This window comes from Monomorium pharaonis, chromosome 2, assembly GCF_013373865.1.
Source record: "Monomorium pharaonis isolate MP-MQ-018 chromosome 2, ASM1337386v2, whole genome shotgun sequence".
Lineage (NCBI taxonomy): Eukaryota > Metazoa > Arthropoda > Insecta > Hymenoptera > Formicidae > Monomorium > Monomorium pharaonis.
In genome coordinates this window covers 12,450,496-12,473,816 of record NC_050468.1, presented here as the reverse complement: position 1 = coordinate 12,473,816, position 23,321 = coordinate 12,450,496, and the positions used below count along the sequence as shown (strand labels likewise).

General features: G+C 32.6%; 2 protein-coding genes across 8 annotated transcripts in view; one reads left to right on the top strand and one right to left on the bottom strand.

Annotated features, from left to right (window-relative positions):
* Positions 1–1,130: 1,130 nt before the first annotated feature.
* Positions 1,131–6,667, top strand: LOC105837713 (pre-mRNA-splicing factor ATP-dependent RNA helicase DHX16). 4 transcript variants are annotated; one of them, XM_012682726.3, is made up of 14 exons: positions 1,131–1,280; positions 1,655–1,929; positions 2,249–2,417; positions 2,510–2,754; positions 2,838–3,040; positions 3,134–3,241; positions 3,367–3,554; positions 4,020–4,324; positions 4,765–4,922; positions 5,000–5,273; positions 5,359–5,794; positions 5,861–5,966; positions 6,034–6,210; positions 6,330–6,667. In XM_012682726.3, the coding sequence occupies exons 2-14, from the start codon at positions 1,767–1,769 to the stop codon at positions 6,459–6,461; spliced, it is 2,664 nt and encodes an 887-aa protein (XP_012538180.1). In that variant the 5' UTR covers positions 1,131–1,280; positions 1,655–1,766; the 3' UTR covers positions 6,462–6,667. The 4 variants fall into 4 exon arrangements, with proteins under 4 accessions (XP_012538180.1, XP_012538179.1, XP_012538181.1 ...); XM_012682725.3 differs by having other exon boundaries at positions 1,137–1,290; XM_012682727.3 differs by having other exon boundaries at positions 1,151–1,290; positions 1,663–1,929.
* Positions 6,668–13,504: 6,837 nt separating this feature from the next.
* LOC105832354 (5-hydroxytryptamine receptor 2A) overlaps positions 13,505–23,321 on the bottom strand; it is a 170,953-nt gene continuing 161,136 nt past the window's right edge. For all 4 annotated transcript variants that reach the window (XM_036283391.1, XM_036283389.1, XM_036283390.1 and 1 more), the window contains exons 6-9: positions 18,316–18,459; positions 16,615–16,770; positions 16,099–16,259; positions 13,505–14,989 (exon numbers count right to left, since the gene is read on the bottom strand). In XM_036283391.1, coding sequence (XP_036139284.1) covers positions 14,488–14,989; positions 16,099–16,259; positions 16,615–16,770; positions 18,316–18,459 — 963 coding nt within the window. In that variant the 3' untranslated portion in view covers positions 13,505–14,487. The remainder of the gene's footprint in view (positions 14,990–16,098; positions 16,260–16,614; positions 16,771–18,315; positions 18,460–23,321) is intronic.

The window sequence follows — 23,321 nt, the reverse complement described above, 5'->3', positions numbered from 1 at the left end:
ATAATTTTAATAAAGCTCTTTACGTTTTAATAATGATTAAATATTATATAGTAATAATTTTTTATTGAAATTTTATTACATCTTTATTGAATTCTTAAAATAATATATGTTATCTATTTTGTAAATAAAATACAAAAGAATAATCTTTTTAGCGAAATATAATGAATATATTTTATTGACAGTGAGAAATTTATGAATTATACCACATTAAATTAAAATAGACAGCCAAATTAATTTAAAGGCTCGAGACATTTCTATACTTTAAATTTTTATTATCGATTTTGCCTCTAAGTTTAAATCTAAGTTATTTAATCACAAAATGAATTCCACAACTTAGTTTAACTAGAATTTATCTAATCATATCTAACAGAATTTGTTTTATCAAAGAGGAACTTAAGGGCTGAGAACAGGTCATCCCCAAAGAAAATATCCCAGATAGCACAAAATATTTATAAAATATTTATAAAATATTTATAAAATATTTATAAGAAAGAAAAATATTTATGATAAATATTTTTATGTCCGAGTTTGTCAGGTAAAAAAAATTATGAACATTTATAAAAATATTTAAAATAAATATTTATACCATTATTATCAAAGAATATAAAAAATATTTCAAGTTCATATACCATAAATATTTTTTAGTACATTTTAAAAATATATTCTATATATTGTTGATAATAATTTTTGTATCATTTTTAAATGGTTTATAAAAATAATTATATAATCTTTAAAAAATATTTTTTGAAAATAAATTTGTAAAATATTTATAAATATTTATGATAATATTTTGTGCTATCTGGGATACCAATAAGTGTTCTTCTTCTTGAGAGACCCCTGTTGGATTTCCGACCCATAAGTGTCCTCCCATCGTTATTTTCATCCACCAGTGTTTCTACGTGCATCTTGAACTATGTAGTCAATGTCCACGAATTCCGTAAAATTTTAACGTGCACAACTTTTTTGAGTTTCCATTACCTACCTAGGATTCGTGGACATTGACAACCTAGTTCAAGGTGCACATAGAGGCGCTGGTGGACAGAAACATGATATATATGTGGTCTGTTCTTTCTAACTGCACTGTTGCACTGGTGCAATAAGTTAAAGTAAGACAAGTATATTTTTTCTCATTCTAACTTATTGCACCAGTGCAGCAGTGCAGCTAAAAAGAACAGGCCATAGGCTGTGTAATTGCTGTGTTGCCGTGTAACCACATGTAACCGCTTGCAGGATTTTCAGCTTTCAGCCTTTCAGGACGTTCTTTTTTGGTACAAGTACAAGTTAGTAGTGGTTAGTAGCCAGCAACCGGTTACTTTAACAAAGTGGAATAGGATTTTAATATTGTAAAAACCAACAGTTTTTAATTATTTATTATCGTGCAGATTATATATTCTCTTAACTGTGTATACATACATACATTTGATCTATTGCTACGTTTAATATCCTCCCGGTCTTTGGACAGATGTGAACGTGTGCGGATGTATTCCTACGTGTTCCACATCCAATAGAAATTTTTAAATACGGTTGACGCAATCGGGCGATTTTATTTTTTATCCTATTTTTTGTTGAGTTTCAATCTTTCTCTATTCTATTCCGCTTTTATCTTATATTTATCTCTTGGACGTATCGTCCTAATATTCCTTTTACTTCTTAGCCGTATAGTTCTAGTTTCCTGAAAGAGGGTGCTGTAACAAAGAAGGAGTTTAATATCTTACGTTCCAAAGTTTGGAGTAAAAAGTGATTTGGTATAACCTATATTTTTCAAAATGAGTAAGTACAGGCGAGAAGAAATCTCGAGCGAGGATACAGATAGTGAGGAAGAACGTCGCAAGAAAGATATCAAGGAGAGAGACAGTTTTGCCAGTCGTCTCAGGGAAAAAGATAAAAGTAAAAGACGCAACGTAGCCATGCCAGCTGGCACTGGCGCTGGTAAGTTTCTCAAAAGAATATCTAGGTGTCTGGATTGAGTTAAAATCTACTTTTCACTTATTTTATTTTTTAAAAATTTGATTAAAAACAGTTTTTAAAATAAAATAAATTAAGGGTTAATTGTACATCAGTGTAGCTTAACTTTCAATCTATTTAATTTATTTTGTTTTTTTTTTCTAATTCTTAGAACTAGAAAAAGATATTGAAAGTAAATTAAATATAGTTTAAAGTTAAGTTATGTTAAACCTTATTCAACTATATATCTTATAAATGTTCAACATTTGAGGAAATGTTACTTATTGTTTGTTACTGTTTATAGCCGAAGCAGCAAAGAGGCTTAAAATTATAGAGACTGATACAAGAGACAAGCTGATACCTAAATTGAGAATTGAGTCTCGTAGGAAATACTTGGAGAAACGTAAAGAGGACAAGGTTGCAGAGTTGGAGGCTGATATTGTTGATGACGAATATCTCTTTGATGAAGACGTGTAATTTCTTGGATATAAACTATATATATATATACATAATTAATATCTTTAAAATATAATTACTATATTTAATAACTGTTTTTTTAATACAGTTTAACAGAGAGAGAAAGACAAGAGAGGGCTCATAAGAAACAGTTGTTGCACTTGGCAAAAGAGCATGAGAAGGCAAGGGAACTTGAGCGTATGCAGCGCTATCACATGCCCCTTGAGAAGGGTAAGATGGAACCAGAACAAGATACAGCAGTGGATAAGGAACCACCACAATCGGAACAAAGCAAATGGGAATCGGATCAGATGTCGTCAGCAGTTTTTCGTTTTGGCGCTAAAGACAGAAAAGGTATATATACTAAGAGTTAAAGATAAATAATCGTTTATACGATAGGTCTCTTTTCTAAATAATCTTATAATCCTTTATTACAGCTCAACAAGAGTATAATCTTCTCATGGAGGATGAGATGATAGAATTTGTTCAAGTGCTGCATATGCCCGGACATAGGGATAAGAAACGTGAGGAGAGTCCACCCGCACATGTTAAAAGTTTACAAACGATACAGGAGACAAAGAAGAGTTTGCCTATTTATCCTTTTAAAAAGGATTTAATAGAAGCTATCAAAGAACATCAGGTAAGTGGGAGACAAATAGATGGCTTAGACTGTTGTGTAACAAACGATGTTATAAGTTGCAATAGAGATCACACAAAAGTATTTTTATTTTAGATCTTGATAATAGAGGGTGAGACGGGATCAGGGAAGACAACACAGATTCCACAATATCTATATGAATATGGATTTGCGGACAATGATAAGATAATCGGATGTACACAGGTTTATTGTTTTATTATCTTATTATCATTAAAAATATTGTTTTAAATTAAGTTAACATTCAAAAATATTTTGAGGATCAAAAACATTTTAAGAATGTATTGATATGTTTTTTCTTTTTTTTTTAGCCACGACGAGTAGCGGCCATGTCAGTAGCTGCGAGAGTAGCCCACGAAATGGCCGTTAAACTAGGCAACGAGGTTGGTTATGCTATTCGTTTTGAAGATTGCACGTCTCAACGTACTCGTATCAAATATATGACTGATGGTACATTGCACCGAGAATTTCTCAGTGAACCCGATCTAGCATCATACAGGTATGTTTTTTGTGTATTTTTGATAGAACCAAGAGGAGGAATTAACCTTCTAGTGGTTGTATCGTCTTTGATTATTATTAATTATAAATTTGTAAAACTGAATTTTTAATTAAAAAATATCTTAAGGATCAAAAGTCTAATTCTTTTAGTGATAAAGAAACACTGTATTTTAGTGATTAATGTACATACATTTCTATTTCCATTTCTTAACTGTAAGTAAACTGTACAGATTCCAACTTTTTTACATTTTTCTTATAAAAACGTGTCAAAAATAAATGCTGCAAATATGTAACGTTACCCATTAGAAGAAAAGAAAATGAGGATAAAAATAAAAAAATAATAATTGCAATTAACTTTTAAAGGACAGAAAAATTGTTCAAAAAATTAGTATTGTTGATATTATCTTTCAATTTTATAATACTGATAAATTATAATAACAGTTATATTTTATTGCATATATTTCAGTGTAATGATAATCGACGAAGCGCACGAACGAACTTTACATACTGACATTTTATTTGGACTAATGAAAGATATTGCGAGGTTTCGTCCTGATTTGAAACTGTTAATATCATCGGCTACATTAGACGCTACAAAATTCAGTGAATTCTTCGACTACGCTCCTATATTTAGGATACCCGGACGCCGTTTTCCTGTTGATATTTATTACACAAAAGCGCCGGAATCAGATTATATTGACGCATGTGTAGTTTCCATCATCCAAATTCATATAACGCAACCGTCAGGTGATATATTGGTATTTCTGACTGGTAAGTATTAAAATATGAAATGTGTTAGAAAATGTATAGCATAACTATGAAGACTAGAATCAGGAGACCGATCTCCGTGGTTTTGAGTGAAGCGAAAATCTGTTAGAAATGTAGTACCAAATGGTGGCGCTGATGATGCTGATACACCGGAATTACACCGGAATATTGGTATAAGAAAACTGAGATAAGTACTCTAAAATGTTAGCTAAATTGCTAAGATTTTTATTATAAATTTGCATTTATTGTCAAATATTTGAGTTCTTACAATTATTCGTCGTTATACTTCATATTTTTTTTCGGTAAATTATTGTCGCCAGCGCCACCATTTGGTACTACATTTCTAACAGATTCTCGCCTCACTTTTGGAGGCGAAATCAGGCTTAGTTCGGTCTTCTGGTATTAGTCTTCATAAGCATAACAAAATGTTTTTTTATACATAGGGCAAGAGGAAATCGAGACGTGTCAGGAATCGTTACAGGAGAAAGTGAGAACATTAGGGAGTAAAATGGCAGAACTTTTGATTTTACCTGTTTATGCGAATCTACCGAGCGACATGCAGATAAAAATATTTCAACCGACTCCACCTGGCGCGAGAAAAGTAATATTTTTCTTAAAAAATGTTTTCTTTAGACAATTATCATATATACAAAATATAAATCTTTATTTATTTTTAAGGTTGTATTGGCCACTAATATCGCGGAGACTTCATTGACTATAGATAATATAGTATACGTCATAGATCCTGGTTATGCGAAGCAGAACTACTTCAATCCACGCACTGGGATGGAAAGTTTGATAGTCGTGCCGATTAGCAAAGCATCCGCGAATCAGAGAGCGGGACGCGCGGGAAGAGTAGCACCTGGAAAGTGCTTTCGTTTGTACACGGCTTGGGCTTATCAGCATGAGCTTGAAGATAATACCATACCTGAAATTCAACGAATTAATTTGGGTAAGAATCAATGTATCTTGCTGGAATTATAAATTATACGTATCTCCATTAAATTTAGTTTTACAAAAAATTTTGATGTTTCTAGGTAATGCAGTGCTTACCTTAAAAGCTCTCGGAATCGATGATTTGATGCATTTTGATTTCTTGGATCCTCCGCCGCCCGAGACATTGATCTTGGCAATGGAACAGTTATATGCCTTAGGTGCGCTCAATCATCGTGGGGAGCTAACGAAACTTGGTCGTAGAATGGCCGAGTTTCCACTGGATCCAATGATGGCTAAAATGCTATTAGCCAGCGAGAAGTATCGCTGCTCAGAAGAGGTGGCTACCATTGCGGCCATGCTTTCGGTGAACGGCGCTATCTTTTATAGGCCAAAAGATAAAATTATACACGCGGATGCTGCGCGCAAGAATTTCCACGTACCTGGGGGTGATCATCTTACTCTTCTTAATGTGTATAATCAATGGGCACAAAGTGACTTTAGTACACATTGGTGTTACGAAAATTTTATACAACACAGGTATGTCGATATAATGCAGAATATTAACAGTTTCATCAAATGTATTGGTTATGATTTGTCTTTCAGATCCATGAAACGAGCGAGGGATGTTAGAGAACAGCTGGTAGGTTTGATGCAGCGTGTGGAGATGGAACTAGTCTCGGGAATTACAGAGACAGTCAATATTAGAAAGGTACGTTAATATCATAACTGATCATATAATCGTTTTCATTGTAATGTAATAAAAACTTTTTGTTTAGGCTATTACAGCTGGTTATTTTTATCATGTTGCACGTTTGTCGAAAGGAGGTTCTTACAAAACTGCAAAGCATAATCAACAAGTCGCAATACATCCAACTAGTTCCCTGGTTCAGGAGATTCCGCGGTGGCTTTTGTATCATGAACTTGTTCTTACTACCAAAGAATATATGCGTCAGGTATGTGGATCCGAAATAATTATATAAATTTATTTCCATAAATTTAAAAAATATTATGTCATTTCCATAAATTTAAAAAATATTATGTTTTGGAATTTAAATATATTTGTATTTTCTAGGTTACAGAGATTGAAAGCAAATGGTTGCTCGAAGTGGCACCTCATTATTACAAGCCCAAGGAAATAGAAGACTCAACAAATAAAAAGATGCCGAAAGTTGCGGGTAGATCACGACCAGATGGAACAAATTAAATATAATTCAATGCTATCTCTTGACTGTGATATTAAGTTATATTTTGTGTGTGTGTGTGTGTGTGTGTGTGTGTGTGTGTGTGTATGTGTGTTGTGTGTTTATATAATGTATAAATAAAAATAAAATGTTTATCTAGATTCGATTTATTGCAACTAGCTTTTTTTATTTTATGGAATACTTATAATAAAAATTAATGAAAAGTTAATGAAAATGTTAAACGTAGTACATTTATTATTTTTTAAATATTTATTCACTATCTAATGTAAGTAAGAAGAAACTTATAAGAAAATTATGTATGAGATACGTAAACGTTTCGATTTTGGACTACTTTTAGTACTAATTTTTATATATTAAATAGTAAATGTTAATGGGGGGGGGGGGAGAAATGGCGTCGGTGAGAGTCGGTTGTGGTTTTTGGAGGTTTCGAAGTGAAGAATAGGAGTGGAGGATGGAGGTGAGAGAGAGAGAGAGAGAGTGTGTGTAGTAAAGTGAAATTCAGGAAGAAGGTGATGTGTGGTGGTCGGGCGATTGGAGGGAAACAGGAGAACGGCGGTAGAAGGAAGATGAAAAGAAATTCTGGAGGAGTTCGGAGATGAGAGAGGCGTATATGGAGTCAAGTGGTAGTGGATAGGAAGAAGAGGTCAAGAAAGGGTGCTAGAAGGAAGGAAAAAGTTGGATGGCAGGAGATGAGGGAGGAAACGAGGCGCGGACAGAGAGCGCAGTAGAGGAAGATGGTGGAAGATGGGTTGGCATTGGCAGGAGTGAGGCGGCAGATGGTAGCGGGCTTTGGGAACGCGGAATCTTGTGGCAACGTGGTCCGTCGAGAGGAAAGATAACCGGCGCGAAAAAAGTTATAACAGAGTGAGAAAGAGCAAGTAAGGTGGAAACAGAGGTAGAGACGAAATATAAGAGGAAGGTGAAGAGAACGGAAGATGAAGGAAACGGAGGAGGATAGAGTGAGGGAAGGTAGTGTGGTCGAGAGGGGGATGTAGGAGATTAGAAAAGAATTGAGGAAGCTGAGAGTGGAAATGTTAAAGGGATTAAAGGAGGTGAGGGAGAGATTGAGATGTCTGGAGGTGAGGCTAGAGAGGTGGGAGACGGAAGAAGAAGAATGGGATCAGGAAGAGGAGGAAAAGAGGGGAGGAGAGAAGAGGAGAAGCGGACAGAGAGAACGAAGAGGAAGTGAAGGGGAAGAAGAAAGAAGGTTGGACGGTGACAAGCGGGAGGAAGGCGGAAGGGGAACGAGGATGAGAGTGAAGAGGAGAGGGCCGGGGAAGAGAGAGGACGGAGTGGAGGAGATGCTGATGCAGATAAATTGATATTATTTTACAATAAAACATGTTTCTTTATAGCAGATATTCCAAAGAATATTTTAGTGACAAATAAGATTAATTTATTCATTTTTAATATGTTGAAAACTTACACTGAGAGAAAAAAATGCTAAATTCAAATAAATATTTCTTAGAATAGTGCTAATAACATATTTTCTAGAAAATTAATAATATTTATTTAAAACAAGTAATAGTTTTTTATAATTTAGAAAATATTACTTGTTTAAAATAAATATTGATTTACTATAAAATATGTTATTAGCACTATTCTAAGAAATATTTATTTGAATCTAGCATTTTTTTCTCTTAGTGTATTTAATGCTTAAGGTATCTATTATGTGCTTTCGATTTTTCTATGCTAGAAAATAACACAAATATTTTAATATATAAAATAAAATATAATATATAAAAAATTAACACAAAAATGCAATATTTTAACAATTATAGTCGAAAACAAATTATGGAAATAAATAATAAAATTAAAATTTATAATATATTGACAGATTTTATTTTTACATTTTTCTTAAAGTGCACATTTTATAATTGCATTACTTATTTTATTTTATTATTTATTTATATATAAATTTTATAATTTTAACAGATTAAAAATATGAACTATTAATTTAACACAAAATATTCAAATAACATAATTACATTATGATAAATTATATATAACAATTGGTTGTTAAAAATTCAACACAACAATTTTGACACTGTCTAGTTTTAACATAAATGCAAAATGTATTTTACTGTTATTTTTTTTCTATTTTACATATAAATGTAAATATTTAATTGCTATACCATTTGTTTAGTAATAATGTAGAGATAAAGAAATAAAGAAAAAAGTTAAGATGATTTAAATATTATTTCAGACAATATTTCTGAAAATTCGAGAAGATGCAAAATATGAGATATAAATGTGGATTTTGATTTTTGATGTTTTTTTTTTTTTTATATAGAAGTTGAAAAAATGCCACACAAGTAATATTGAAAAAGTTGAAAATAAATGGATAATAAAATGACAAAAAGTGAGAAACGGAATTATTTTTGTAACAAATCCATGGGACTGCAGAAAATTCGAGGCACCGATGTCAATATGCATTGCCATCACGTAAATAAAAAGGCATTCAAACAAATTTCTCCAAACTTTTTTATGATTTATTTCATTTTATGATTGCAAAGACAAATACACATGAAGCATCGTTGTAAGTACATGCCACACCCGTGTTCTCTTCTCATCTTTCATTCTTTCGTATTGCGTGCTTCCTTTCTTTTATCTTTTTTCTTGATGCTTCTGTACTTCAAATGACTTCAAGTGAACATACCTGGCATTTATATCAACAAGTCGTCTGGATGATTAAGATGGTCTTATAGACTTAATTCGCTGGATAATATTTATCTTGCTGACTCTATTATTCGTTTCATCTCGATGCTTCACCGCGAACGCACTCTCTCTGCTTAAACGTGCTCGTAACTTTATTAAACGTATTCTTTTCTTGCATCTTTTATACGAGGCAATAGTTGTAGGAAGGCAAACAATCGTAGATACGATTGTTTGTTGATTTACAAGCGTTATCTGTCCGATGATCTGCCCGATGATTTGTCCAATTATTCCGTTATCCGCTGAACATTTTACTGCGTACGCCGAAGCTTATTTCGCATTTCATCAACGCAAATTGCTTCCAATTTTGTTGCGTCCAATTATGACACTTTGACAGAACGTTATTAATGAGTGTTAACCACATCAAACATTGTTCAATACACCGAGCGGCGCTATCGATCCTTTAATATTATCAGAGCTTTCTGTCTTTCAACTGATATTTAGATCTGCGAAATTAAATGTTTGTCGGATAAAAAAGTTTACTCTGTTATAGTCTTTCCCGATAAATACAATCCCTACAATAAAAATATTTGTAAAATAATCACATCTTCTTGTTTCTCTTGAGCAATAGCGATGACTTCTCCGTCTCCTCTAGAAATTGCTGAAAATGTTCGGCAGACAACGCCTTGCTTTTCTGCTTTTGGAGACTTACATAGAAAATGAATATGAAGAAAATTTTATATTTTATTAGTCATGTCGTGTGAGTAAAACGACGACCAGTGACATAATTAGGTAGCACAAGCGTATCCGATATTGCCGTCATTTCAGCAACAATGTCGTCAGAAATGAAAAGAATTTATCCACAAATTTCAATTTAAGCAATTTGAGCTTATAAAAGAAGCATTTATCAATTATTAATACTTCTTTTTTCTAGTTTTTATCAACGGTTAATATATATTATTTAGCGTATAATAGCAAAAGAAAGTTTCTACAAATATGAGTAAAAAGTAAATTTAAATATATCTTTTGTATTTTCTTATTTGTATTCTTATTTGTTATAACTCTTTTAAGTAAAAAAAAAAAAAAAATTATTTCATACTATTCCTGTATACTTGAAAATTAAATGAGATAAAGTCTTATCATTTCCGATGAAGAGAAAGCTATTGTCGCCGTTTATCACAATCTGCCTAATACATTATTATAATTAGTCTAGAGCTATGTTTATTTCTAATTGTAAGTAGCGAGCGACTAGTGGCTCGTAAGTTGACGTAGAAACAAAATGAATGCGCGTGCACATTGTATTCGGTATCTCGAAATAGACATACGAATGAAAGGTGCCGCTTTTCAATTCCTATTTATTTAATATGCAAACTCAGATCCTGATCAGTCGTTGCTCCGTGTAAATTAAACGTCATCCGTCGTATTATGTAGTAATATTATAGCGTTTGATGTTACTTTTCTCTACTACTACGTAAATTCAAAGGCTTACGTTCGGCTATAAGACGCAGAATTGAATGGCAAGGCTAAAGTTGGATTTCCAGATATCAGGTAATTTTACTTTTAAACAGAAATAATTTTTCGCGAAATAATCGTTTTTTATTCTAACATTGCGTCCACGGTGTAAGCTTAGATCACGACATTTTATTTGCGACGTCACATTCCTCTCATATTTACGCTTATTAAATTTATTAGTCGTTTATAATTATTATCTATTTTACATTAAACGTAATTCGTGAAAATAAATCTATAACATTGTTAAAGGGAATATATTGTGACCTTTCTATTCAATTCTGTTGCTTGTGTTGAATATCTTATTTAGTTCTTTATTAAAAAACTCCGTACGAGAAAAGTTGCATAAGCAAATCTTCGTAAGGCGGCGAGAAATCTTTTGCGCGCTTGAGAAATTTCCCAAAGAGAGTACTTCTAACTTTGAACCAAGTTGAAAAGCGTAAGATGTACTTAGCACGAATCGAGCTTGAGGTTACGTTCTTATTCAAAAGTGGGAGTTTTATACACGATAAATCAGCGGGATTCCATCTCCTGCCATATACCTATTCGCTCGTTGCGGTTTCAATTAATGTACACTCAGACTTGTCATTACGTACTTTTGGAGACGAGTCAAGATTGAAAACTTTTATACATAGCTATTTTAACAGTAATGCTCGGAAGTATAATCGCACTCAAAAAGAAAATGTTCAAATTTAAGATATTTTATTTCTGTCTTCATTTTTTTTAAATACTTAAAAATGTTTTAGTGTTTAGATTTAAAACACTAAAATGTTTGCAACTCAAATCTTTAAATGTTTTAGTGTTTTAAAATACCATTTAAAACTAAAGAACATTTTTTTAAGTGCTTAAAAAATGGAGGCAGAATAAAACATTTTAATATCTTAAAATTAAATATTCTTTTTGAATGCACTAAACATTATCGCGCGTTTTATATACAATATTGTACAATTACATAATTCGGCAAGAGCATCCCTCGCAATTTTTTTCTCATTGTCAGAGTATATTTTAAGGAATTTTCACTGAGTGACAAAATGTGTCTCGTTCACTTCATTCATGTCAATTGTACATATATTATTGCTAAACGCTATAAGTGCTAAAACCAAAATTTTCCACGGAACTATTTTTCGTCCACATTTCCTTTGTTTAAATAAAAAGTGTGAATTTTAATTATCTATATATTCTATATTATTTAGACACTTATATGGGGCTTTGCTTATCCACATGTTTACACTATAAAAAATCTTAAAAAGCTTAAATTTATGTTTCTTGAGTGACTAGAATTCTTTAACTAATTATATTATTAGTCATATATATACATATATATGTCAGTCAGTTTATGCGTTAAAATGTGCTCTGACTTTGATTCTGGCGAATTTATAAATTGAAATATCTATATTTGTTTATATATATTCGCCTGTTTAAACAAAATCGCAAGTGATGTTGCACCATTGTCGTTCGTTTGATTTCTCTGATGATTTAGGGAAGCGTTTCGCAAAAATATTTTAAGATAGAATCGTTCTCGCGCCATCGTCGGTTATCGCTAATTGTAATTAACGCTAATCACGAGTGGAATTTTCGTTAGTTTTACGAGAACAAGTCGTGTGTATTAATATACACTCTACAAGAGTAACGGCGCGCGGCTTGATTATCTTGATTATCTTAGAATAGCTATAAAGGGAAGAAGCAGTATGGTGTTGGACATTGTTTGTCGTCTATAGATGTTTACAAAATTGATTTTGATATATATATATATATATATATATATATATATATCAGAGGTAGGGTTGGGAAAGTTACTTTTTAATTAGCAACTCGTTACCGTTATTTTTTTATTGAGTCGACAAGTAACTAGTTACCGTCGTCAGTACACGGAAAGAATTTTCTCTTAAAAATTACCCTGAAAATCGTGGTAATTGTAGGACAACGTAAACCATGAAGAATTTTATTATACTTTTGACAAAATTTACTAAAATTTTAATAAAATTTGGCAAAATGTTGTAAATTTTACTATACTTCTAACAAAATTTACTAAAACTTGGCCAATTTTTCTTAAAATTTTACTAAATTTTAATAAATTTTAGTAAATTTTATTAAAAGTATGGTAAAATTATCACGATTTTCAGGGTAATTTTTAAGAGAAAATTCTCTCCGTGTACTTAAAAAGTAACGATTTGTTTTTCTTACGGGTAAAGCAAGATTAAATTAAACAAAAATTTATTAAATTTTTATTGTTAAAATATTAATAAAATTAAATATGTAAATTACAAACATTTGTTAGGTCAAATCGAATAATATATTTGAAATAATATATTCAAAATTAAATAAAATCTGAAATTTTTACATCAAATTGAATTGAATCTAATTTTTTTGACGAATTTGATATGTATTTAAATCAAATTTTTTTAGATTACATAATAATTTAAATTTAACAAAGCATTTTATTGATGTTATAAATTCTTTAATAAATTTATTATTATATTATTATATTATATTATTGTTATTTATTAAAATTTACATAAAATTATGATACAAACCAATGAAATGTTGAAACAAATTTATAAAAATGATTGTCTAAGTGTACAAAAATTTTTTAATGGTTTAAAGATTTAGAAATAATAAAAAAGTTTTGGAAATACACACATAATTGAACAAGTGCTACAAGATTGGTCGTGCAAAAAATAGAAATAAAAAAATCAAAATGAGTTATTGATTTAAATCATTTATGATAAAAAATGTTTAAATTTGAATTTAATTTTATAAGATCTGAAAACGAATCGAATTGAATCTACTATGAATTCAAATTATTTGCATATTTGTAATGAAAACATAATTATATTTTATGACCTAAATTTGTAAAATCATATACAAATAAATAAAAAAATTTTTTTTTAATGTAAATTAAAAAATGTAATTTTTTTAAATTTATAAATACGGAGAAATGTATACTTCTTTAACACGTTCAATTAAAAAATTTTAATTATAATAATAAACTCAAAAAACTTTTAAAATGTGTTCGGTGATATAATTGATTTATGACATCTTAAAATTGGATTTGAGATTTTTAATATAACAGACTATGAATATCAGGAAATTGAACATACACGTATACAACGGAAATAGGTTTAAAATATATAAAAAAAAGTAACTATTAAATTTATTACTATTACTGGAAAAATATAACTACGTTACTATTACAGTAAAGAAAAAAGAAAAGTAACGCTGCTTTATCAACCCGTTATTTAAAAAAGTAACTGTAACGATGTTACTTAACGCCCACACCCTACACAATTCTGGTTCAAGGTATTAATATATAAACAATATATTTTGAAATTGATATAACATTATTGATAAAAACAGAGAATATATTAACAAGTATACAATAAAACAGATATTCTCAACTTTCTTTGCTTTAGTAGGTATTTAAAAATAAATATAACATTAATGTCGATTTGTCTGAATGTCGTATTTAAAATACGTGGATAACCGCGCAAATGTATTCACTTAGCTGTAACAATATTTTGAGTTGGGCATCCAGATATCACACAACATCAAAGAAAACGCTGGATAGTAAGCGTGTATATATTAGGTTGATGCAAAAGTAACAGAAATTCTTGAAATGGTCATCGTAAAAAAATGTATTTAATTATACTTATTGAATTCCAATAAATGTATATTGTAGAAACAGAAATTATTATACAGCATGTTTTCTGGACATGCCATATAATAAAATGTTTTAGTAATAAAACTCTTCTCTCACTTTTGCATCAACTCAATATGTATATATTATTGCACGTATATGTACAAGAGCTTCACGTATCTCCTTCATCCGGCCGCGCGCACGGAGCAAAGGAATTAAATCCATTGTCAGCGAAGTCCCCGCGTACCACTGCACAGCATCCTTTTGAATGCCTGCCGAAATTCCGGCGAGAACACAGTGTAAATTACGGGGTTGAGGGTGCTGTTAAAGTATCCAAGCCACAGGAATACACTGGAGACGATTTCGGGTGGCTGGCAGGTCCGGCATGTGGCTTGCAGCAGTGCGGCGAAGAAGAACGGCAGCCAGCAGGCGACGAAGGCACCGGTGATGATCGCCAGGGTCTTCGCCGCTTTGCGCTCGCGCTTCGACTCGATCGTCTCGCGTGTTCGCTTCGTGCATTTGACCACCGGCTGCTGCTGGCTCGTGCTGCTCGGATTCGTCAGCATCGTCGTGGTGGTGGTCGTCGTCGTCGTCGAGATCGCCGTCGGCGTTACTGTCGTCGACGGTGTGGCATTCGCGCCGTTGTACGACGACGACTTCTCCGGCGAGATGGACGAATGATCTGGCGTGGTTTTCGTAATGGTGAACGCCGTCGATTCCTCGCGCGGCCTACAATCAGATAAATTATAATTATGCCGGTCAGGAAAGATGGAGAGAGAGAAAGTGAAAGAGAGAAGCTCATCCGTCGTCGGCTCGTTATCGCGCGAATAATGACGGTGGCTGAGACATGACGCGGGGTCGGCAATATTAAGAATCTTTATGAAAGGCCGTTGAGTGAAGAGATCATAAAGAAGCGATGGAAGAATGGAAGAATATATATATATACATATATAAATGAAAAGTCGGGTATTCATTCTGATAAATGGATATGATATTTCTTCAATAGTTGCAAAAGACGCATTAATTTTTATAGTTGGCTATAGTATAGGGGGGGAGTTAAAATTAGTTGTTATATTAATAATTATTAAAATTGAGATGAGAGAAAAAAGAAGAGATAATCCGTGAGAACTTATTTATGATGAATTTTGAAGCGAGATAAATGAAATAGAGAAATTATTTTCTATTTGATAGATTTGTAAAGAAATGGCAAACGAATGTATAATTATTTAAAATATTTATTACTTATTTGAAAATAAATAATTACAACAGTTGTTTCGTAGCGTTGTACTAAGCAAACAGTTGTAATAATATTAATAATAATTTTATAAAGATTAAAATTTACTGCAGATGAACGTTTGTAATATTAAAGGCAGTTTATTTTAAAAGCGACAAAGTACAAGAAGATATGCGACTATTAAGCAATGATAATGTTCTTTTCACGACAGAACGATCAACAGGTAAACTCATACCTTTGTTCTCGTAGCAAAGGCTGCACTGGTCATTGAGATAAAAATGCTTAGTTCATACTAAGCCACTTGAGATAAAATACTGCGCGCTACAAAAATATTTATTTACAAGTTAAATTATAAACCCTATAAAGAATGTGTTCTCGGCAAGATATAGGGGAGCAGACTAAATCTTGTGAAGGATCTACGCCATTTCTCAGCAGCTCGCCGCGGCTGCGAGATTTATTCTACGTGACTTAGCGCGTCGTTACCTTCCCCAAGCCCTTCAAGTTTATTGAGACTGCGAAAGGTAACGCGTTCGATTACACGTTTAAGATTTAGAAAGGAAACTTTGACATCGTGACAAAAGGAAGGGGACAGAAAGATTACAACCTTCTCGTGACGAGCCTGAGAATGCCCCTCCGTTCGCGTGGCGGCTGAAGAATGGTGCCGGGCCTCTTCCTGATTCTCTTTCTCGCCGCTTGGAATATCCTCCAATATAGGAATAAAATAACTAGCAGTGGAACATAAAACGTCGCGCAGGTTGCGAAAATCTGTAAGATGATTTATATATATTTAAAGTAACATACTCATCTTTTTTTCCTTGTCATAAATATATTATGCATTAAAAGATTTGGGTGTAGAAAAGATCTAGAGTTAGGCTCATTTCGCGACAAGAGAAAAGAAAAGAAAATTTCTCTTCATTAAGGTACTCAACGTTGCTGTTTATAAGTTTTGAACGGCGAAAGTCTGTCTAGTTACCGACATGATTTAGGAGTAATTCAAAATTTCGCATAACGTTTCTACGTTAACACTTTCACGATTCCGCCGAGTACACGAGTGCAATTTCCAGTTGCGAATATTAATCAAGTATTTCGGATTCGCTCGCAATTCTCCGAAAGCACTCACCTGATATGCAGGATCCTGCGACACGAGACACGTCCCTTGGGATATGCGGTCCAAATAATCAGGATCCTTCCACCCGAGTTGAGGCGCTAATGAGATTCCTAAGGATACCACCCACACGGTGATGATCAGCATGCCGATTCTTCTTGGATTCCTTGCCTTAAAATAGAAGTGTCGCGTTCCATTATGTATTCCATCATTTTATCATTTGAAAATTAACCGATTAACGTTTCAACCTTTTTTCTCCTCCGTTTCAATGGCTTGATTTTTGGTGTATGACTTTTAAATATTTGCAATACAATTTCCATATACTTTTCGGGCACACTATGAATATTATGCCATTGTTCATTTTTGTCATTACTATAATACATTTTGTAGAAAATCACATTTTCTCTAAAATTACAATAGAGCACTTTACTGCAGGCCCGATAAATTGTACACTTTCCCGCAAGATCTCGTACATTACTAAGAACACTGTCTTGTAACAGTAAATTTAAACTTTTAATTAGATTTGCTCGTAAACTTAGTTTTTTTTTCGAGAACTGGCAGAGAGAGAGAGAGAGAGAAAGAGAGAGAGAGAGAGCATATTATTTCAATCGTTTGAGAAAATTGCGGCGTCTGTTTCATCTGCGTATCTTCTCACGGGATACACGACTCGCCCCAATTCCCCGCACGCCCCATTATTTATAAGATAATTGACTCGGCCAGTTAAGGGACCGATACACGTCTCTTTCCATCAGCGGTAAATGCAAGTTAGCCGTTAAATTCTGGCTGATCGTTGCGCGGCTTATCGAGCTTTAAGCTAATTCCGAACTAACTCTGGAGCCATCCTCCATTTGGTTTACGCCGAGGATATTACATAACATACTCGTCTCGTACCGGTCAAATATATTTATGGTCGCGAAGTCTTGCACGTTTCGCTTTACGGTCTTACCCTTTTTCATACTTCATGAGCAGTGTTCCCTGTAATTCTCGTTACATCACCGTGCGCGCGCGCGAGAGAGAGGGTGGAATTTGCCTTCGCCCAATTTTCAACGAAAATTCATGAGCGATCTCATGACCTTATTCCGTAGTAAATATATAGATACGAGTGTACTAAAATATCTGTCTCGCGGACTTGAATTCTGGGAGGAGAATCAGACTTTTATTACACTTTCGATAGATAGGCGGATAAAACGAACGATGCTTGTGCGGGTTTTAAGCTGAAAGCGCGTTAAAAATGCAGAAGGGCTTAAAAAAAGAGAGAGAGAGAAAGAAAAAAAAAGACAAAAAGGATTAAATCTCCCCGAGTAGATATAAAATGAGTATAAATCTGTAGAAAGGAGGAATTAACCGAGGGGGTGGCGAGAAAATTTCCAGGTACATTGTGGAGAGCTGCGATGCACGGGTATTCGCGTGCGTCAGATCATATTCGGAATTCCACGCACGTCATTCCCGAATTGATAAAATTGTACCTCCCATTGTACGTCACACGGTGATCTTCTGGGTATTCAAAGAGATCTGCGCGAGACGATACGTAGAGCTCGCGATTCATGATTCTATCGTGATCACGATTGCGTCAACTCCCGCGTGGCTTAACCCTATCTCGTGGCGCGGCGGCGGCGGCGCGGCGAGTGGCAGACGGACAACGAAGACCGTATCGTTCGCATCGTATCGTGAACAATTTCCGACTTCCTCTCAATGACCGCAACGGCGTTAATTAACCTGTATATAATTGATATCGGTGACTGCCCAATATCTGTCGACCGCGATTGCCACCAGATGCAATATCGAAGCTGTGCAACACAGAACGTCGCTGCTGGTCCACATGTCGCAGAGCTCCGGACCGAGTGACCACCCCGAGTTTATCTGCAATAAACAGAATTATCTATCAGAGATCGTAAGCTTAGCGTGCCGTCGTGCGAGCATAACAGAGAAATCGATGCGGTCGTGGGGGGCGCATGTCTTGGAATATGTTAGGTATATAAAAGTTTTATTACACTTTCTCGCTTATTGCTATGCCATAAAAGTGGTATGAGGCTGATTTTTTTTTTAATTGAGGATGTAATAGTATTAATTGATAACGACAATAGAAATGTATTCTACACAATTGGAATATTTGTTTAAATTTAATATATATAGCATATTGTAAACAATCTACTCAAATTTTTGTGTTGATTTAACATATAAGAACAAAATAAATATTATGTAAAAAATTACACAAAAAATATAACAGTTTGATAAAATTTGAAAAAAAAATTGTGGAAACATATTTCTTCAGTAAAGTTAACATTTATAATATGTTAACACGTACATACATTTTATTCATTAATTTTAGAATTTATGTCTTAAAATTATAGTATTTTTGTTATTTGTTTATTTATAAATATATAATAAATTTTCTTATTTTAGCATTAAAGGACGTTAAATATCAATTTTACACAAAATATTTTAATAACACAATTATATTAAATTAACATATGTATATGTCAAAAATTTAACAAAGAAAGATTTTAATAAAATGTTTTTTGCTATGTATACCGACACAGTTAATTCTTATTAATTTTTTATGATGCTGACAATGTTAATAAAAATCGAATCTTAGCTCTGGTTTTTATGATTAACTAATTGTAAGTAAAGGAAAAGGTATTACAATCTCCATTTACATCTTGTATAATAATTTTCGTTAATAATCAACATTTTGAATTAAAGACCTAACGATTATATTCGTCAATGTGTTGTTCAATTTTGACATGAGATTTTAATTCTAAACTTTAAAGTTATATAATATATTTTTACTTAGTATTTTAGATATGAAAATATAACAACATAATAGGTCAAGAAATAAACAGTAATAATATATGAAATTAAACAAAATGCAGTTTAAAACAAACGATTGATAATTTTGCGTGATATTAATAAATGTTGGAAAACAATTGCTGTAGTTATTTTAATACTGTACATCATTTTTAAAGTAATCGTAAAAGTAATTGTTTTGGGTTCTTTGTCACTATTTCTTTTAAAATTGAAAAATTTAAACATTTTGTGTTCAACAATTAAGAAAAAATCGGAAATTACTACTTACATTCATGATGCAAGAAAAGTCAATTTTTGTTACTTAATGTAATTGTATTAAGAATAATAAAATTAAATAAAATTCTCTTTAATAATAATAAAGAATTTATATTTAAATTTAATATTTTTTTACTTTTTTGATGCACACATATATACCTAATATATTTAATTCTCTTATTTGTTGTAATTTTTACTAAAATTGTTTTACTTAATCATGTGTATTATAATATTTTTACAAATACGCAAAAGAACATTTTTTGCCAATTTTTATACAACGTAAAGCAAATCAAATTTTGTCGGATATATAAGCAGAATATATTTTTACCCGCCCTATGTATATATTGCACACATATTCGATTGATTAATATGTTAAGGATTGCACATAGTTTCGGGCGACAGTTTTCCACATAGTAGGGAGCATGAGAAAATACGGATTGAGGGTCGGAAAGGAAAACATCCGAGCCGAGCTATGGTCGAAGAAAGGACGACGAAGAGCACAGGAAGGCAGACGGTAAGAGTGATGTTGTAGAAGAGCTAGCGAGAGAAAGGAGAAGAGAACTGATGCATGCCTGCTTAAAAGTCCATTCATGGTATTGGAATCTATCTTCGAAAGCCAATCGTCCCTTGTCCTCCTTTCAGAAACTCTCCGCCCATAGACATCCGTTCCTTTATACTTTGAGATTAGAACATTCCGGAAGTTGATGAGTCGCATCCATCTTCCGGAAATATAAACACCTCTCAAAAGTAGCATACAAAAGTCGATGGAGGAGCAGTTTTAACGTCGAGGATCGTTCGAGATTCTCGCGACAACGGGCGGTGCGGTGTACAATCTATCATACGTGAAATTATTAATTGTATGCAAGACATTTCTGTGTCATGCACACATCCGTATTAAACTTCTCGTACAAGTTAACCATCATGTATTTTTGTCTTGGTAACTTTCAGATTAAGTGTGTTTTCTACTTTTAAATCGAAGCATGTGTAAACATAAAATATAAAAAGGGTAAAGTAATTTAACTTATACTGTTACGTACATTTTCTCTTTATATACAGTCTGTCCTAAGCATTTCCGAACTTTCTTTACAAACTATGAAACTAAAACTACCCGAATTGAAATAAAATAAAATTCTTTTCTATAAAACTTTATTTCTAATCCTGTAGAAATGTGTTTCTCTATGTTACATTATTCATTTGCTGTGACGTCAAAGTGAGAATATGTTTTCGTCAAGAAGATCATAATGGAGCAAAGAGCAAGCACCAAAAGATGTCCTGATGCATTGAGACAAAACGATAATTTGTGACTAATTTGTTAACAAGAATTAAAGTTACATTAAATATTAAAAAAATATTAGTTACTGTAACAATTTATGTGCACTATTAATTACGTTATATGGTTATGTAGACTTTATACAAAAGTTTAATAACAATTATATTTTTTAGGTTTAGTCAATTATTTTCTTAAAACATAATAAATAATTAATAGTTTACTACAACACATTTTTGACATTAATAATATAATTTTTGTTGGTATTTATTATTTTGTATAGGTATATACAACTATAAGATTGATTATATATACATGTTTACACGAACGGAATAATTATAAGAGCGGAACAGTCATGCTGCAGCATTCCAAGTACTAAGAGAAAAACAAAGGAGTTTGAATTTCAGCTTCAATTTTTGCTTCGCGTCGCCTACATTTTTGTTTCTTCTGTAGTTATCCAACAAATGGTTATTATATTCTTTTTGTTGATATAATTTATTTATTTTTGTTACAATTACAATTACAACTTTATAATACATAATAACAGGAGTTTTTTCCTAAAATTTTTAGTTATTGATTTAACTTTTTTTCCCTGAGTATGTTTAACCATTCCGTATTGATTCCGTGACTGTTTTCTTTTTCTGAAATTGGAAATGAAGCTGAAAGAACAATATTTTAACACGAATTCGGAAATACAGAAAATTTCCACTGAAATCATTTTGATTAAAAAAAAAAAGTTATTAGAGATGTTTTCAAAGATTGAACGACTATAAAGATTATTACTATAAAGACTACGTCAAATGTGAAATGTATTTTGAATAATTAAGAAGTAAAATGACAAAAGTCACATTTAAGACATTAGATTTTTAAACAAGTTTCGCAAGTTTTTGAGACAGACCATGTAATATGTAATATATATTAAAGTGCAGAGTTACATCGATATTAGTCGATCATCGACGATAATGGTGCCCAAAGCATCAGCGCAAATCCTTTTCTTAACTTTTTTTCGTATCGAACATCTTCTAGAGTCTCCAAAGGGTTTAATCAAGCGTCGCGTGTACACGCGCAGTTAATGAAGTCGTTCGCGTGCACGTTTCTGGCGTCCGCCGATAAACGCCGAGCGAAAGAGGCGGTTGTAAAGCGGACATCCATCAAATGTTCGGATTAAACGGCAGACGTATAAATTTCTATGTGTCCGTGCTAAGAGGATGGATACCCGCGTCCCGTTGCCGTCTGTATCTAGTACACTGGGGTAAAAATCGCTAATGCGTCAGCTGAATGGTGGTAGAAATAGAATTGCACCGCATTAACGATAACGCAGGAGAGATATCGATACGCCAACGACGATGGAGAGGACTTAAAGAACGAGAGATGGGAAGAGAGCAAGTTATTTTACGCCGCAGACGTCAGTGAAAAGCGAGAAGGATGAAGCTCAGGTGCGTGTCGTAAAATGTGTAGCGAGAATGTGGAAATATAATATGAGGGAAAAGTGGAATGAAAAAAAAGAGATGAGAGGACGAAGGAAAGTGCTGAGATGGGATATACATGCAGGAGTGCGCGATACCTACAACGTACACGGTAAAATGCGGGAAGCTGCGTTGGGAAAACGAGGGATATAAATAAAGGTATAAGAGATAAGTCGGGAGAGAAAACGTCAGTTCAGGGAAGAGGTTACTTTGATTATAGTTTCTTCGTAAATCAGAGGTTAATTATTTTGATTGCGCATCGACGCACAGTACACGCTGGATGTTGTTGAGAAGTTACGAAGAGCTATGAAGTGAATCCCTACATTAATAGAGGTCGGCAAGGATTTATAAGAATGTAAAAGGTAAATGATTAAATATGATCTTTATAATATTTGATAAAGTAATAGCTAAGCTCTGTGACTTGATTTTAAATCAGGTAGCAGTTTTGAGCCATATTTCATGGCAATTTCATGACCGAAATAGATATTTTGCGAAATCATTACATACAAGTTGTAGTAACATCTTTTTTAACACTAAAAAGAGGATAAAACGTATAAAACATAATTTTTCGAATTTGACACTTTAATTATTATACATAATAATTTTCAAAATAAAATTACACATTTGGGTGATTGACATAATTCTAATCATTTAAAATTTTTTAAACGTACTATTTAATAATCTGTAAAAGTATAAAAATAAGAAGTTGCCTCTCAAATTACTTATTGCTTTTTTATTATTGAATTTTGTAATTTTGTAATATAATTTAGATTTAATTTCCTACAGCAAATATATATAAGCAAAACAAGTAAGTTTCTTTTATATTATACTGTTTAAATAATCGGGACTTTTTTTTAAATAAGAAGTAGCATCTTATACGTTGGAATTTTGCAGGGCTTAACTATTTCTTTTCTTAACAATCTGAA